At 44.8% G+C, this 17,379-nt stretch overlaps 1 protein-coding gene and 1 long non-coding RNA gene across 3 annotated transcripts in view; both read left to right on the forward strand.

The window, feature by feature from the left end:
* Nucleotides 1–4,044, forward strand: part of LOC308482949 — a 30,123-nt gene extending 26,079 nt beyond the window's left edge. The window contains exons 3-4 of one of the 2 annotated variants that reach the window (XR_013989511.1): nt 1,332–1,442; nt 2,722–4,044. This is a non-coding gene — a long non-coding RNA (uncharacterized lncRNA). The remainder of the gene's footprint in view (nt 1–1,331; nt 1,443–2,721) is intronic. The other variant, XR_013989512.1, reaches the window with a different exon arrangement.
* A 186-nt stretch (nt 4,045–4,230) lies between these two features.
* KAT6A (lysine acetyltransferase 6A) overlaps nt 4,231–17,379 on the forward strand; it is an 81,521-nt gene continuing 68,372 nt past the window's right edge. Inside the window, exons 1-2 of the mRNA XM_081016433.1 lie at nt 4,231–4,347; nt 5,896–6,817. Coding sequence (XP_080872559.1) covers nt 6,215–6,817 — 603 coding nt within the window. The 5' untranslated portion in view covers nt 4,231–4,347; nt 5,896–6,214. The remainder of the gene's footprint in view (nt 4,348–5,895; nt 6,818–17,379) is intronic.

The following is a 17,379-nucleotide window of genomic DNA, read 5'->3' on the forward strand; positions in this document are numbered from 1 at the left end:
GCAGATGAAATTAATGGACTATATGGAATTGGCAGAAATGACTGGCAGAATCCGTGACCAGGGAGAAGAGTCGGTGGAAGAAGATTGGAAGAAATTTAAAGACTATATACAGAAATATTGTAAAATTAATGAATGTTAGAATGATGTTGGATTGAAGTTAAGTGGTTTCTAGCTGTTTAGGTACAAAAGAATATGGAAAAATTGGTTTTTAATATGTAAAAATCTAACGTTACAATATATCAAGACTAAGGATTAGGATTAAAAAGGAGGGAAAGGAATTGTTGGATTAACAAATTTAATTGGAATACAAAAGAGGGAGGTATGAGGAGGTCCGGGAAACAAGTAAACGTAAAAGAAGTGAGGAAAAGATGGAATTGTTTTTAACTGTTTTTTCTTTTTTTTTCTACTTGTATTTTTCCTTTTTATTGTTAATTTTTTTATTAATGTGATTTTTTTTCCTTTGAAACTTTAATAAATATTATTTATTTATTTTTTAAAAGAGAGGTTGGGGTTGGCCCAGGGTGTGGTTGTTTGTTTGTGATTGGCTGTGGTGGTCTTTGTTTTCGTGTGTGAGTGGGGTGGGTGGGTGTTTTGGGTCAGGTTAACCATATTGATTTGTATGCTGTTGGTGGATTATTGTCATTGTCTTGTTGGGCTGTGTATGTGATAAAGGGGAGCGTCTTCTTCTGTTTGTCCCCGTGTCTGTTTCAGTTTATTGGTTAATTTTACACTTAAAGGTGTAATTTGCACTCTCCTCAGTGATACACAAACCAAAACACCACAATCTTTCAAATTTTTTATTTCTCCGAATTTTGCAATGCTGTTTACTAGTCTTGAGTTTTAAAAAATGCACACACTATAGAAAATGCATATATTAGTGAAAACAGCATGCAAAAATTAGGGGAAATTTGCACTGAAATCTTGATTAATTTTCATGAGAGGTTTTTTTTTTAAAAAAAAAATTAGCAAACTGATGCAAAAAATATGGAGTACTGAATTTAAGATTGAAAAAGTGAGAAACTGAGCAAAACCAGAATTGTTAGATTTGCCCATCCATAGCTATAGACACTATCTTGTATGGCCCGGAGGCAGAGACATGATAACTCCCCATTTTATAGCTGTCCTTTGCAGCTAGGAATGTATGCTTATAAGAATATGTAAGTTGGCTGAGCTGCAGAAACACCCAATGACCCTGCCCCCAATTTGAGGCTTCAGTTGCGCACATACATATTTGGGAGAACAGATGCTTATCTATTACATTTATATCCTGCCTTTCCTCCAAGGAGCTCAAGGCTGAATTCATGGTTCTCTCCTTCATTTTTTATGCACAGAACAACCCAGTGAGGGAGGCGAGGTTGAGAGATGACGAGAGAGGGAGAAAACAGGCTGGCGTGCGTGTCAACAGGCATCATAAACATGCATCCAATTAGACACTAAATGAGGTGAAACAGATTGTTTGGGGTTAACTTCAGGTGGAAGTGATGGTTTAATTATAAGAAATAGTACAAATAAACAAACAAACCACACTTTTAGTGAAAAATTATGGGTATATCCTTTGTGCCGAACAAGGAACTTGGGAGTCAGACCACGGCTCCATCTGGCTCAGCCTGGCCTACTCCTCTGGCAGGCACTGGCTCTTCCGTGTCTTGGGAAGACGATCCTTGCTACCTGGCCTCCATTTTGGCTGAAGCATGAACCTGGGATCTTCTGCATGCAAAGTACCAAACTCACATTTCAGCTGGATACTCCCTAGTTTGAATTTAGGTCTCAAAAAGTGGACTCTGTAGCAAGGTGGGGTGTTCCCTGTTCAAGGTTCTAATTGGCCCGACTCGCCTTTTTCCAGAATACTCTATTGATCCCCCTTCCCCTTTTTTCTCTCTGTCCTCCATGCTGACAATCAGCATTCTGTAGTCACTGAGCTCATTGCAGCTTTTACCAACCTGGTGCCCTCCAGATGTTTTGGACTACAACTCTGATAAGCCACAGCCAAGACATCGGGGGGGGGGGGGGCACCAGGTTAGCAAAGGCTGGCACAATCCTTCTTCACAGGGCTGCTTTTGTGTGTTTGTGTCCCTTTAGAGTTCTTTCCCCTAAATATTTTTGAGCAAGCTGATTCCTCCTGCTTACTTCTCTATAATTCTGTTTTGGCTGCCATCCTGCTATTTTCAGCAGCTGAATTTGCTGATACTGTAATGGGAAACAAGGCTATGACTATTTTTCCCACTATGACCCCTCCTCCCCTCTTCTGATTTCTCAGTGATTGCTGAAAGGACTTTATAGGCTTCCTGAACACAAAAAAGGCAATGGGCTGAATGCAAATCATTACTTGTCTTGAAACAAATGGATATTGGTTTCCAGTGGTTAGGGGATGCATCTGCATAGCCCAACCCTACACAGGATCACTCGGACATCAACCCCACATATTTCAAGGAGGTTGCATTGGGGGTGGCAGAGGAGTGGGCGAGGAGGGAGAAATCCCACCCTCCCAAGATAAGCCGCTTGCACCCTCATTGCTGGATTCCTGTGGTTACTTGAAAGAAAGGCACTTTCACATGCAAGTTTTAATTGAACCATAAACTGAAAATTGTACAATGCTGCAATCCTGCGCATACTTAGAAGAAAGCTAACACCATCAAAACCAGTAGGACCTACCGTACTTTAGAGAAATTATGCTTAGGGTTAGAGCATTAATGTTAAATGTGCTGTTTTCTCTGCTTTCAGAAATTTAACGTCTGCTGCAAAGCTGCTCCCCATGAAGTCCTTTGCTTTTCCTGTGTCCATCATGCACCATCTCTCTTGATTCTCATTTATTCAGCGGCTCCTGTAATCTGGGCAAGTCACTGGGTCACATACACACTACTGTGCATTCAGTATTATTATTACTATTATTAAATTTATATCCCACTCCTCGTCCGAGAGTTTGGATTTGATATCCCGCCTTTCACTCCCCTTCAGGAGTCTCCAAGCGGCTCACATTCTCCTTTCCCTTCCTCCCCCACAACAAACACTCTGTGAGGTGAGTGGGGCTGAGAGACTTCAGAGAAGTGTGACTGGCCCAAGGTCACCCAGCAGCTGCAGGTGGAGGAGCGGAGACGCGAACCCGGTTCCCCAGATTATGAGTCTATCGCTCTTAACCACTACACCACACTGGTTTTCCCGAGGAGCTTGGGGTGTTGTACACACTTCTCCCCTTCTCCATGTTATTCTCACAACAACCCTGAGAGGTGGATCAGGCTGAGAGATGGGGCCTGATCCATGGTCATGCCCAGTGGGGTTCATGGCTGAGAGGGGGATTTGAACCCTGGTCTCCCAGGCCCCAGTCCAACATGCTAATTACCACACTACACTTAGGGCTCCAAAAATCCCATTACATCAAAAGAAGTTGATTTTGAAGTGTGCTGAAAACATATTTCAATACTTATTATGAAGGGGGAATATGGAAAATGACCACAACAAGTGTTCTTGTTCTCCCCCCTCCCTGCTCATAATTCAGTTTAAATGTATTCATGACCTATCCTTTGAACTTCACCATGGATCTCATCTCCCAATCCCCAAATTTAAAGTGCTGTCTTGGGTCAGCTAACAAACACAAGCAGGTCAGTTATTACCTCTCAATGCTCTTTTTGTTTAAACTGTACAGCCAAGCAAAAACTGTGGCTTCTTTGCCTGTATCCCTTTCATGGCATAATACATCAGTAATACAAAATAAGAGGTGATGATTATTCCCAGTGCTCAGTTTCTCAAATCAGCAGTGAGGGCTAGAAGCCTGCATGAGCAGCTCCGTCTTTTTCGGGGGCTTGGCCGTGGTCTGCCCGGGGGAGAGAGAAGGAGATGCACTCTGCACGCGCTCCGAGAGGCCTTCTTCCCCAGTCCACTACTGCAGGGCTGGCTGGGCGGATGGATCCTGCACGGCGAGCGCCGTTTCCGAGGAGGCCCGGGCTGGAGATGCCTTCAGGCCATGTTCGGGGCTGCTCTCGGTTTCCTACTGATTCAAACCTGTTTAGGGATCTGCGTCCCCCGCCCCCAAAGAACGTGGTCTGGCGACGGGCTGCCCTGGCTCCGGCTTCCTCGGGGCAGAGCCCTCCTCGCGCCCTCCGACCGGGGTCCCGAGCGGCGCCCCGTCTCCGCGCCTCCCCTTTCCCCGCCGGGCGCCCTGCGTCTCCCGGGCTCGGCCGTTCCGCGCCCGGCTCCCCTCCCCGCGCCGCCGCGGCTCCGCCCCCTCGGCTGTTCCGCTGCGCGCCGCGCCGCCCTCCGCCCAGCTCCGGACCCAAGATGGCCGCCGTGTCAGTTTGGGTCTTCGCCGCCGTCCGGCCTCAGGCTCCTGGGCTCCGCCTCGCGTAGGCCCCGGTAAGCAGCGGCGGCCGCGGCGCCCCTCCGGCGGGCGGAGGGCGAGGGCGGGCGGGCGGAGGGGCGGCTCCGTGCCGGGCAGCGGCGGCGAGAGGCGAAGCAGGAGGAGGCGGAGGCGGGGAGAAGCCGAGGGAGCGAGAGGCTGCGCGCGGGCGGGCGGGCGGGCATCGGGCGGGCTCCTCGCGCCAGGCCCGGCCGCGGCCTGCTCCGGCCCGGCCCAGGCTCGCCGCGCCAGGCCCAGCCGCGGCCTCGCCTGCCTGGCCGCCTCCCTCGGCGCCCGCCCGCCCGCCCGCCCGCCCGCCGGCGGCAGGTGCAGGCCAAGTCGGCCTCGGCGGCGCCAGAGCGAGCGGGCGGGCCTAGCCGGCGAGGCCGCCGCGGGGCCGGAGCGCCGCCGCTTGGCATCCGGGCCGCCTCGGGCGAGGCCTCCTCGGCTTGGCCGCGCTTCGCCGTCGGGGACCCCGCCGCGGGCGAGGGGCTGGGCCCGCTGCCTCCTCCTTGCCCGGGGCCTGAAAGTGCGAGAGGAGAGAAGCGGCCGAAGGACGGAGACGGCCCGCCGCCTCCGGACCCAACTTGCGCTGCCGCTGCCGCTGCTTCTCCTTACATAACGCCTTTTCTCGCTCGCTCTGGCGGCCACTTGTTTATTGTTGCTTTTTTGAAACACACGCACGATGCGAGCGACTTTTCCTTTTCCCGACTTCGGAAGATGCGCGGCGCTTCCTTAGGCTTCGCGGCCACCCAGATCTTGCGGTGTTCAGACCTGAGCGCCCCTTGCAAACTTAAAAACAAAAAAGGGATTCTAAAGAGGGTAAAAACTTTATCCCGTAAAGTTAGGGTAGGCGTGCAGTGCATTACGCCATAATTCTTCTGTACATCCCTTGCAAGTTTAGGGAGTTTTAAAGTTTGTTCCCTTGCATCTTGGAGCCTGAGGTGGGATACATGTGATTGCCACTCAAGCCCTGACCAGACCCCAACCATGCTCCGCTTGAGCAGGTGGTAGGGTCATACACTTTCAGAAAGTAGCGTAGCTGCAACCTTCATGTAGGTGTTGGGTTTGCCCGACTGCTGTGAAAGGTTGGGCTAGATGGGCTTCTGCAGCTTTCTTGTTAGGCAGTTGCCTTTGCCCCTCCCAACTTACCTTCTTTCCCCCCCAAATGATGGTGACTTGTCCAACCAGCTTGTTTTCTTGTAGTAATCCTGCAAGTCTCTTTCCTGGGTGAGGAGATGGAATGAGCTGGGTTTTCTATGCAATTTTCTTCTCTACCTTTGGAGGATTTTGCCTCAGTTCTTTTGATGGTTAGTGCCTTCTAAATGGTGTTTTGCTTCAAGTCCACACTTGTTGAAGAATTGGCCCAATACATTGCCATTTTAAATGCCAAATCTTTAATTGCTTTCAGATTTTTTTTTAGACCAAATATTCTTGGACAAATTTCCCTTTTTTAACACAGCTATGCTGACGCTGTTGTGCTGAGGGGCTAGCAAAACTTTACAGTTAGGAGCTGCTTGTTAAAAAGTCAAATAACTCTGTTTTCTCTTTTTTCTTTCTTTCAGGCTTACCATTTTATTTACTTGTGTACCAGATTGGGAATGTAAAGAGCTGGAATGAGATGTGCTGAATTCGTCTCACCTGTATGATACACCTGCTGCTTTTTTTGGAGGCATTGGAAAATATGAATTGATTCCTAACGGATATATATTTTTAAATGGAAAATAGGAAATCTTATGTTTGAAAAAGGAATTTGGGGCAAACAACGTGTATGCTATGGTTAACTGGTCCCTATCCTCCGATCATCTGTTTTCCCATTCTGTGAAACTCCTTCAGTATAGGGATAAGGGATAACGACTCTATGGATATACAGAAGTCTTCATCATGGTAAAACTCGCTAACCCGCTGTACACGGAGTGGATTTTGGAGGCAATTAAAAAGGTCAAGAAGCAAAAACAGCGCCCTTCAGAAGAGAGGATATGCAATGCTGTGTCTTCGTCCCATGGTTTGGATCGAAAAACGGTTCTGGAGCAATTGGAACTGAGTGTTAAAGATGGGACCATATTAAAGGTTTCCAATAAGGGACTTAATTCCTATAAGGATCCTGATAACCCTGGGCGAATAGCACTTCCCAAACCACGAAACCATGGAAAGTTGGATGGTAAACCAAACGTGGACTGGAATAAACTGATTAAACGGGCAGTTGAGGGCTTGGCAGAGTCCAGTGGCTCATCCTTGAAGAACATTGAACGCTTTTTGAAAGGGCAGAAGGATGTGTCAGCTCTATTTGCAAGCAGTGCCCCTTCCACCTTTCACCAGCAACTGCGATTGGCTGTCAAGCGGGCAATTGGCCATGGGCGACTCCTTAAAGATGGACCTCTGTACCAACTCAATACTAAAGCAGCCACAAATGCAGATGGGAAAGAGAGCTGTGAATCTCTTTCTTGTCTTCCTCCAGTATCTCTCCTTCCACATGAAAAAGATAAGGTAAGAACCACTTGCTAACCAGCTCTTGGGTGCTGAATGGCAGATTCAGTGTTTCACATTACTTTTACAAAAGTAACTTGTAAATGTGTTGGTTTGTTAACTAAGAGTGTGAGCTGAGGACTCTCAGCTCAGCTCTGAACTCCCAAGTGGCTTTAGGCAAGGCCTTATCCCTCATCTTTCAATTTGCAATATGTGTGTGTGTGGGGGGGGTAATGCCAGTTTACCTCATAGGTCTATTGTAAGGATTACTAAGAGAAGGCAGCTTTGCTCTGTCAGTTTTAAGCAGCATTATTAAAAGCACTACAGATATGCCTTGTGCATTTTATGGTGCATAGATTATTCTTTCCAAGCATTGGGTATTTTGTTTGGAGGAGAGCAGATCAATTTTAAACAGGCAGATTTGCAGGGAGACAGATATGTGGTGTCTCTCCTTAAGCTGCATGTTAACTGCTCCTGGTTGGTGGGGGGCTTTTATCCTCTTCCAATGGGTGAATTAAATTTACACTTGCATTTTTGGCAGTGTAAGTTACACTGAGCTCTGTGTGTAGGGCCAGTGAATGAAGATAGTGAGGATGCGGCAAACCATAGTTTATACCTCCTCCTCCTCCTCCTCCTCCTCCAACTCCTCCTCCTCCATGAGCTGCTTTCCCCACCCTTGACATGCCCCCTTTTGCCCTGTACACTGGTGTTACTTTCCCCAGCAGGGCTTTTCTTCAGCCGGTGTAAGTCCATGAGCTGGGTAAGCTATTTACATTCACATAAGGCCAGCTAAGTTGGGGTGGAGTTGATATGCTTCATCTTAACTTCTCCCAGATAATGTACATGAGGTTTAGGATCCTAAACCTCATAACTTCAGTATACTTTCTTTCCCAAATACACAGTATTGAATTTATTGTTAAGACCTTCCATGTCCTCTCAAGTTTTGTCCTCACTGGGAAAGAGTGAGGGAAGCTGCTTTTAAGCAACTTTGGAAATGGGATGGGTGTGTATTTTAAATGGGAAGGTGGGGTTTGTATGTTCAAGAATGAGTAGCTGTTGATGTAATGAATGTGATAATCATAGAGACCTCTTATTTGTTACATTAAAATTAACACCTGTCCTGATACTAAGTTTGGGAAAGCCGAAAGATAACTAACATTAGAAATTAATTTGTTCATGCTGTATCATCTGACTTTTCAGTTAATATTACAACTTGCTCCTTCAGAATGGGCTCTACTTTCTTGCTTTGCCACTAAATAGATGAATAGATTCAAATGGATTCAGAGGCAGTAAGCTTCTCAATGCCTGTTATTGAGAGTGCTCATATGCTCAGCTCAGAGAGCCAGTATGGTGTAGTGGTTAAGAGCGGTAGTCTCGTAATCTGGGGAACCGGGTTCGAGTCTCCACTCCTCCACATGCAGCTGCTGGGTGACCTTGGGCCAGTCCCACTTCTTTGAAGTCTCTCAGCCCCACTCACCTCACAGAGTGTTTGTTGTGGGGGAGGAAGGGAAAGGAGAATGTTAGCCGCTTTGAGACTCCTTTGGGTAGTGAAAGGCGGGATATCAAATCCAAACTCTTCTTCTTCTTCCCCTGGTTGGTCACTGTGAGAGCAGGTTGCTGGGTTAGAGCCATTGACCTGATCCAGCAGACCCTTCTTACATTCCTATTACCATGTCTCTGGACTGCTGGATGAAACAGGTCACTTGCCAGCATAGAAAATTTCAAAGTTGTAGTTTTACTTTCTGAATTGACTATTTTCTTCGATGGTGTACCAAGTTTTATGTTGCACTGTTTCCCCTCCTTCCTCAAAATTTGTTATTGCTAGTAAAAACCTGGTAGGTACTTTATTCTATCAACTAGTCCTAAGCTGCTATTTCTCCTAATTGGGAGGAAGATTAGATTACTGGGAATGCAATGTGGTAGTAAGAGCTGAAGGTTTTAAGTGCTGGTATACACTAGAAAGTCTAGAGATACCTAAGGGCCCATAAATGTAATTCCAATTGATCTTGGATGACAAGGCAGACAGTGACATGTCTAGTGAAGAGAGCTGGCAGACTAGAGTTCACATTCTTGCTAAGCCACAAGCTGGTTGGATGACAAGTATTTGGCTGTTGGCCTTGGTTCACCTTCTATAGAGTGAGAATAGCATTGGCCTGCCTATTTGACAGTGATGTGATTAAGAGCTTTGATTGCCATGTGTAACTTACTGTAGTGAACTTAGCACATGGGATGAGGAAAAAGCTGGGGATTTTGTGAATCGGTTATATTGCCAGGTCTGTGACCATATAATTTATTGTTGATATCACATATTGTCATTCTTCTAAGACAGGAAGTTTCTGTCTTTAAAGTAGCCCCTGTTCCTAGCTTTTGTGGGCTTGGAAAATCATGTTGAACATTGCAGTTATACAAGATTTAGATATTATATATATCTTAAGTATAGAAATACAATGGTACCTCGGATTAAGAGATACTTCATTAGAAATGAAGCAGACATTGGTTATTTGCAAATGAAAAGTAAAGTGTAGCACCAATAACTTTTAAACGATGTCCTGTCAATCTTAATTTTGTTGACTGTTTCAAATAGTCTGCCAACCTCATTTGGTCTTGGTAGATAAAAGTTTGAAATCTGTGGTTGTGATGTGAATACGTTACTAAGGTAGCAACGGTGACCATTGTCTAACTCAGTTGATACATAGAGTAAACACTGTTAGTCAGTAATGCTACAAACTTGTCATCTTGGAAATCTTAAATATTGGGATATTGGGATATTGGGAAAAAGATATTACATGATCCAGTGTAGCAAGTAGCATTGGTGAAGGCCAGAGGAAGTCTATAGTTTGTCATAGTAGCTGTTCTCCCTATTGATCTCATTTGTAGTACTTTGGGTTGCTTTTGACATGAGAGCATTCTTCCTGACTTACAGTGGTAATGGGTTGTCCACTCTCATGAATGCACCCATTCCTTTTGGAAACATTACCCTTCTTCCAAAGAGTAAAGGTGGTGTAAGGTAAAGGTAAAGGGACCCCTGACTGTTAGGTCCAGTCGCGGACGACTCTGGGATTGCAGCGCTCATCTCACTTTACTGGCTAAGGGAGCCGGTGTACATGTGGCCAGCATGACTAAACCGCTTCTGGCGAACCAGAGCAGTGCATGGAAATGCCGTTTACCTTCCTGCCGGAGCGGTACCTGTTTATCTACTTGCACTTTGACGTGCTTTCGAACTGCTAGGTTGGCAGGAAGTGGTGTAGAAGGGGGTTATCTAGTTTTACATCCATAATACAGTGGTACCTTGGGTTACAGATGCTTCAGGTTACAGACGCTTCAGGTTACAGACTCCGCTAACCCAGAAATAGTACCTCGGGTTAAGAACTTTGCTTCAGGATGAGAACAGAAATCGCGCAGCGGCGGTGCGGCGGTAGCGGGAGGCCCCATTAGCTAAAGTGGTACCTCAGGTTAAGAACGGACCTCCAGAACGAATTAAGTACGTAACCAGAGGTACCACTGTAATATTGTCTGGTAGCTGAAGCTGAGAAATAATGAGTGATACAAGGTCTACCCAGTATGCTTCAAGGTTGAGCAGCATTTTGAATCCGCTATTCTGTTGGCCATTTCCATTTCCTATGGCAACTTATGCAAAGATTAATGGTTAAGAAAACATTAATTTCCTAAAGGTGCATGGGAGAATTTCATCAGGCATTCTCTTCTAGCGATCTCTTTTTGGTTGATGTCCTGTTTACACACATCCCTTCTGGTGTTAGAAGCTCAGATATATAGGCTAGGTGCCAAATGGCACCTTAAATCTAGGTTGTGGTTGCCATAATGGAATGTCTGTTCACCAGGGGGTTGGACTAGATGACCCTCAGAGTCCCTTCCAACTCTATGATTCTGTGATCTCAACTGCATTGCTTGACCTTACAATTCACTTGTCCCAGTATTCAAAAAGGAAAAAAGCACACACAGGGGAAATGGAAATGGTATTAAATATGAACTAAGGGAGAGGTTTTTAAACTGGTCGCCAACCTGGCACCCAGAAATCTCCATGTAGTTGCAATTGGACCCACACCAGTAGCAAAACGCGTCTGGTGCCTGGTTGGTTTCAAACGCTGGTCCCTTCTATTAAAGGATCTGATACAATGATGCCCCTGTTGCTGGATCCTCTGTTTGTTGTTGATTCTCTGTTTGTAACTACAGTCATACTTTGGATCCCGAACGCCCTGGAACTCGGACGTTTTGGCTCCCAAACACCACAAACCCGGAAGTTATTGTTCCTGTTTGCAAACAATTTTTTTGGGAACCTGAACGTCCGATGGGGCTTCCGCGGCTTCTGATGCTTCTTTCAGCCAACCAGAAGCTGCAATTTGGTTTTCGAACGTTTTGGAAGTCAGACGGACTTCCAGAACGGATTCTGTTTGACTTCCAAGGTACGACTGTACTAAGATTGCAAGGCTCCCTCTGGGCGCAGAGGGAGTCACTTGGAGTCCACTCCGCCCACCCCCACCCCTGAAATATCTGGAATACAGCTGCTGGATATTCCATGGAGAGAAATGAGAGAGCCACTGCTTGATGGGAAACCCTGACCGTTGCTGCATGTTTAACATAGCAGTGTTGTGGCTAATGTAGGGGAGGTAGCTGAAGGGCGGGTAGGTATGCTGAACTTCTAAGGTAGTCATCTCAAGCCATCTTACTAGAAATAAAAAATTCCGTTGAATTCTGTTCTGAAATAATTCTGAGTAGAAATGCTTTGGAGGGGGCTGTTGAGAGCATAGCGCTTACCTAGAATAGATCACATGTCTTGTCTGGGGTTAGGTTTTGAACATGGGAACAAATTCACACACACAAAAGTTCTTTTGAGCATTTGGCAAAGCTTTCAAACTGAGTCTCTAAAGCTTTCCAACTGACTATGTCTAAATCCCTTCTAAGTTTCAAATCTTCATGCTAACCCTTTATTGATTTTTTTTCTCAACAAGGTGGTGCCATAGATTTAAGTAAATTATATTTCATGCTGTCTGGTATTTAACTTCCACTTCAACAGTGAAATACGTTTTTGTACATTCTTGCCAGCTTTATTTCTAAATTCTCACTATGCTGTTGTAGGTGCACCATGTCAGTGCTTAAAAAGATTGCCTGATATAAAGGGATAAAAACATTTGGCAATCCAGCATATGTTAGCAAAAAGGTATTGCTTTGAGAGACACAGACATTCCCTCCAAAATAAGATAATCTAAAAGATGAAGTCATCAAAATAGAGTGAGACAGACATTTCAGTCACACTGGTCTTTGCTTAACTCTCTGTTCTGAGCCCTGCAATTCACTGGCTGGTCTCGGGCAAATAACATCCTTATGGTGACTTATTGATAAGTTGTAAAGTATATAATACCTCCCTCCCCCCAGTTATATAAATTGTTTTCCTAGTCTTTTCAATATCAAGACCCAAAGATTTAACCCTGGCTTCACAAATGTTGTAGCAATGGTCTCCCAGTAATGTAATGCTAATCCCCATACTCTTAAGCATTTCAGAGAACATGTTGTCTGTAGTGGTTCTTGAATGTTTTCGAGGGATTTATTTGAATAACAACCTTGTTCATTCATATGGTGTCTAACTTCTTCTGACATTTTAAGCACTTGTTCACACTGTAGCCTTGAAGGCTGAAACCACTCTTGTCTTTTTAATCTAACTACTTGGTTAAAATGCCTAGTTAAAGGAAAGGATGGCTTTTTAAATACTTTGTACTTTATGAAAATAAATGGCAGAGGAACCTATTTTGCATAATTGCAAGTAAAACTCTATGTACAACAGTAAGTACATACTGCAAGTTTTAGGTGTGGCTGAATTAGGGTGTTGGTTGTGTAGAAAAGAACTTGGAAGTTATTTGTGTGAAACTTCTTGTGTCTGTGTTGGATGATGTAATTACCAGCTCACAGTTTTTCTAGTTCCACAGAATCCCACCTGACATTCCTGTTTGGATATAGCTGAATTATTTTAATCATGATAAACCTTGATAGCTGTTGGATACCTTTGGATAGGGCAATACCTGAAGTTATGGTATATTGTGACAACTTTGAATATTGAATAGCTCTCATACAAGGAAAGTATTATTTTATTTAAAACCATGGCTATTGATTCATGGATTCTTTGGAGGAAATTATTCTGTAGATGCTTATGCTTTAGAGAGATTCCTCAAGTTCTGCTCCTGTTTATCATAGTAAGGGATTTCCTTGGCACTGAAAACTTATGGTAAATACAGACTACATTTAGACAAATTACACAGGACTCCTTGATCACTAGGTGGAGCTCTTGAGTCGCAAAAACTGACTGGCGACCAATTAATTTCGGATGCTGTTTATGTAGTATCCTGAGTGTTGCAGTCTGTTTTGAAACAGTGGAAAATTGTGCAGAGGTTTGGGCGTGTTGTGTTTTCTGTGATGCAGCCTTCTCAGTAGTTTGATTTTTTGCCGTCTGACATTTTAAGGGTACAATTGTTTATCCTATTCCTTTCAATTTCATTCTTTCTCCACCACTCTAGAAGTGTCGAATGCAAAAAGGTGAATGATATATCAAGTCAGCAGTGTTTCTAACGTTCCCTGTCATAGAGCTGGTTGAACAAGTGGGACTTTAAATAAGTCAAGTTTGACTTTTGATCTCAATAGAAACTGCTGGAGGAGCTGCCCAGGATCTGAATTTGTGATCCCTGTAAAAGACATCATCACCATCCTCATCATCATCCTCATCATCCTCATCATAATTTTATTATTTGTGCCCTGTCCATCTCGCTGGGTCTCCCCAGTGACCTCATTTGAGATGATGCTGTGACCATTCTCAGAGAAGAACCATGTGGCCAGATGTGTTTGGGCTCCTTCGTGGTCTACCCAAACCCATTTATCTCATTTCAGCTGGAAACAATAGCACCCACTATCCATGGGAATCTGAAGTTTGGGGTGGGGGTGAGGAGGAACAACAAATATCAAGTATTTTTTTCCTCTTTGCTTTCAGCTGATTATAGGGGGTGTTCTTGAGAGAACACTATTCAAGGTTACATACACTTTTAAGGTCAAAATTTCTAAAGGGTAATGTGATCTGCTTGCAAAATTCAGAATTTTTAAATTTTAATGTTAACGTGTTGTGCCTAGTTTTGACTTTCTTTTGGCAGATACCTTATTTTATACAAAACTCTTGATTTGTGAAAGTCTTATGACTAGGTGCAAATTGCATATATTGTTTATCTCTGCCTCCTATACCTGCAGTGCCAGAGGTAGAGTGAAACTCCAAATTCACTACTGCCGACCTATGCAGTTGGTGGCTTGCTTTTCTTTTTCTTTTCTTTTTGCTGGGAGCCAGAGGAGATTCTGAAGGCAATGATGTCGGAGAGAAGTCTGCTGGCTTCATTTTGTGATAGAAAGTTTGCAGATGACACCAAACTGGGAGGGGTGGCTAACACCCCAGAGGACAGGATCACACTTCAAAACGACCTTGACAGATTAGAGAACTGGGCCAAAACAAACAAGATGAATTTTAACAGGGAGAAATGTAAAGTATTGCACTTGGGCAAAAAAAATGAGAGGCACAAATACAAGATGGGTGGCACCTGGCTTGAGAGCAGTACATGTGAAAAGGATCTAGGAGTCTTGGTTGACCACAAACTTGACATGAGCCAACAGTGTGACGCGGCAGCTAAAAAAGCCAATGCAATTCTGGGCTGCATCAATAGGAGTATAGCATCTAGATCAAGGGAAGTAAAAGTGCCACTGTATTCTGCTCTGGTCAGACCTCACCTGGAGTACTGTGTCCAGTTCTGGGCATCACAGTTCAAGAAGGACACTGACAAACTGGAACGTGTCCAGAGGAGGGCAACCAAAATGGTCAAAGGCCTGGAAACGATGCCTTATGAGGAACGGCTAAGGGAGCTGGGCATGTTTAGCCTGGAGAAGAGGAGGTGAAGGGGTGATATGATAGCCATGTTCAAATATATAAAAGGATGTCACATAGAGGAGGGAGAAAGGTTGTTTTCTGCTGCTCCAGAGAAGCGGACACGGAGCAATGGATCCAAACTACAAGAAAGAAGATTCCACCTAAACATTAGGAAGAACTTCCTGACAGTAAGAGCTGTTTGACAGTGGAATTTGCTGCCAAGGAGTGTGGTGGAGTCTCCTTCTTTGGAGGTCTTTAAGCAGAGGCTTGACAACCATATGTCAGGAGTGCTCTGATGGTGTTTCCTGCTGGGCAGGGGGTTGGACTCAATGGCCCTTGTGGTCTCTTCCAACTCTATGATTCTATGATTCTATGATTCTAAAGTGAGGGGTGATGGAGGCAAACACACTGTGCCAAGTGACCATCTAGGTGAGCAGAGAAAGTTCAGTGGCTAGCAAATAATTTGAAGGAGAACTGTCAATTCCAAAGCCCTTCCTAGCTTGCTTGGGTCCAGGGGTGGTGGAGGGGCTGCCCATTTTCCTTTCTCCTGATTTAATTTTTTAATTTCTCCTCTCCTTTTGCCATCAGTGAGAAAAAATCACCAAACCAGCTCCAGGGCTTGTTTTTTTTAAAATCCTTTTGGAGTGTGGGAACTTTGTGCCTTTGAATCTGGATCTCCTGTCATACACCCTTGACATACCGTATTGACCTGAATATAAGCTGTACCCACAAATAAGCCGCACCTTTAAAATTCAGGGGGGGGGGAGACAATACCCAAATAAAAGCCACTCCCTTAAATTTCCACAGGCACTCACACCCGTAAATGGCAAATGTAGAAGAAAATTCTACAGCTGCTAGAGAGGACTCCTGGCGCTGCTTGCCCCATGCTCTTGGCTGCACACTGGGCTGGGGGGGGGAAGCCTTGCTGCATTGTTGGTTGCCTTTCCACTTCCTCCCTTCCTGGCCTTGGGGGGAGGATGGGGGACTACGCGTGGAGTGGGTGCCGCTTCCCCGTGCTCCCGGTGTGTTTGTCTTGGCGGGGGCCACTTCCCGCATTCCTGGCAGCGTTACAGGCTGAGAGGGAGCCGTGCCACGGTGCCAGAGGTCTTCCCCCTCCCCTCTGTTCTTTCCTACCCAACTTTGGGGGAGGCTGGAGGAGCTGCTGACAGGACGGGAGGGGAGCGATATCTATATCGTAAAAGCCAGGTTTTGTAAGGTCACAAATTTAAGCCACACTTTAACTTTTCACCGTTGGAATTTGGGGAAAAAGTGCGGCTTATATTCAGGCCAATATGGTACTCCCTATTATTTCTGATGGCATAATTCTGGTAGTAGAACTGCACCCATAGAACTTTAGGCCTCTGAGTGCAAAAGTGCTTGGGTGCAAGTTAATGTTGTGCCCTGAGGATGCTCAGCCAGACTTTGGCCAGCTTTAGGATTGTGGTAAGGCAGTTTCCATTTAATGTCTTCAGAACCATTAGGTAAATACTTTTTTATCATGATGAAACTGATAAGAGGTTTTAGCTTAATGCTACACTTTGATTTTAAAATTTGCCATCAGGAATACGGTTAAACTATTATTTAAAGTAATAGTCCAAGTTAGTGGAGAGTAGCTGTAACTTGCTTCAAATAGGTCTTCTCTTCAGTATTTTTGTAAAATTTGTCAGATATCGGGCACAGTGGACCGTTTTTTCACCAGTGTTCAAAATTAACCGGTTGTAGAGTGCTGCCTTTTTCCTGGGACAATTTGGCTTTTAAAACAATCACCCGTGAGTACTTGAATTTCAGACAATTGGACTCTAAATAAGGATTTGCGAGTAGAAAGGAAAATTGGACTTAAAAGTTTATTTCAATTTGGCACTGAAACGGGAAGGTCTAAACAGGAAGTCAGCCTTCTGTTTCTTTGTAGATAGATTAAAGCAAAGACAAGGAAAAGCAAAGTTCAGAAAATTGCTTGTAAAGGATTAAATTTCATCATTTAAAATTGTTGAACCCCCTTCAGAAGCAGGAGAAGAGGGGTTTTTTTTTTTTCTGGACTGTTTAAACCTGCAGAAGTGAGTGTAAAGCAAAGTAACTTTCCACCGTCTTGATCCTGGAGCGGGGTGTCAGGACTGACGTTTTTTGAAGCTCATTGACCCAGAGACAAACGTTTTTGACAGATAGCTAAAAGAAGAGAAACATAGTGATTCCATTGTTCCCTTTCGCACTTTAAAGGAACAAATATTGACAAAATATCTGAAAAAGGAAACTTTGTTGTTAGATCTGTCTTTAAAAGAAAAGAACAAATAGAAGTTTTTCCCCTAGAGGGAGCCTGTGAACCTGTAACCAATTCTGAATCGGGGAGCTTGCAGCTGTTACAGATTACGATCGTGGGAATAGACTTCTGACCTTGCAGGACAATGTATTCAGAAGCTCTGCTGTGTGCTCTCTGTAAAACAAGTGCCCTACTGGAACAGCTACATGAGAAGACGGACTTGATGACTGATGCGATCAGAAATTTTGGACAGGCAGTGGGAAATTATATAGAGCCCACCCAGGAATCAAATCAGGAGTGTGCCCTGACAGAACAGATGAGGGAAGAGGATGTTGCAGAATCTTGGGCGCCAGAGATGGAGGGAGCTGTGGCCCAGCAGGAACATGAGTTCTTGGACTTGACAAATGAACTTGGAAAAAGCCA

This window comes from Podarcis pityusensis (genome assembly GCF_964106645.2).
Source record: "Podarcis pityusensis genome assembly, chromosome: 8".
Classification (NCBI taxonomy): domain Eukaryota; kingdom Metazoa; phylum Chordata; class Lepidosauria; order Squamata; family Lacertidae; genus Podarcis; species Podarcis pityusensis.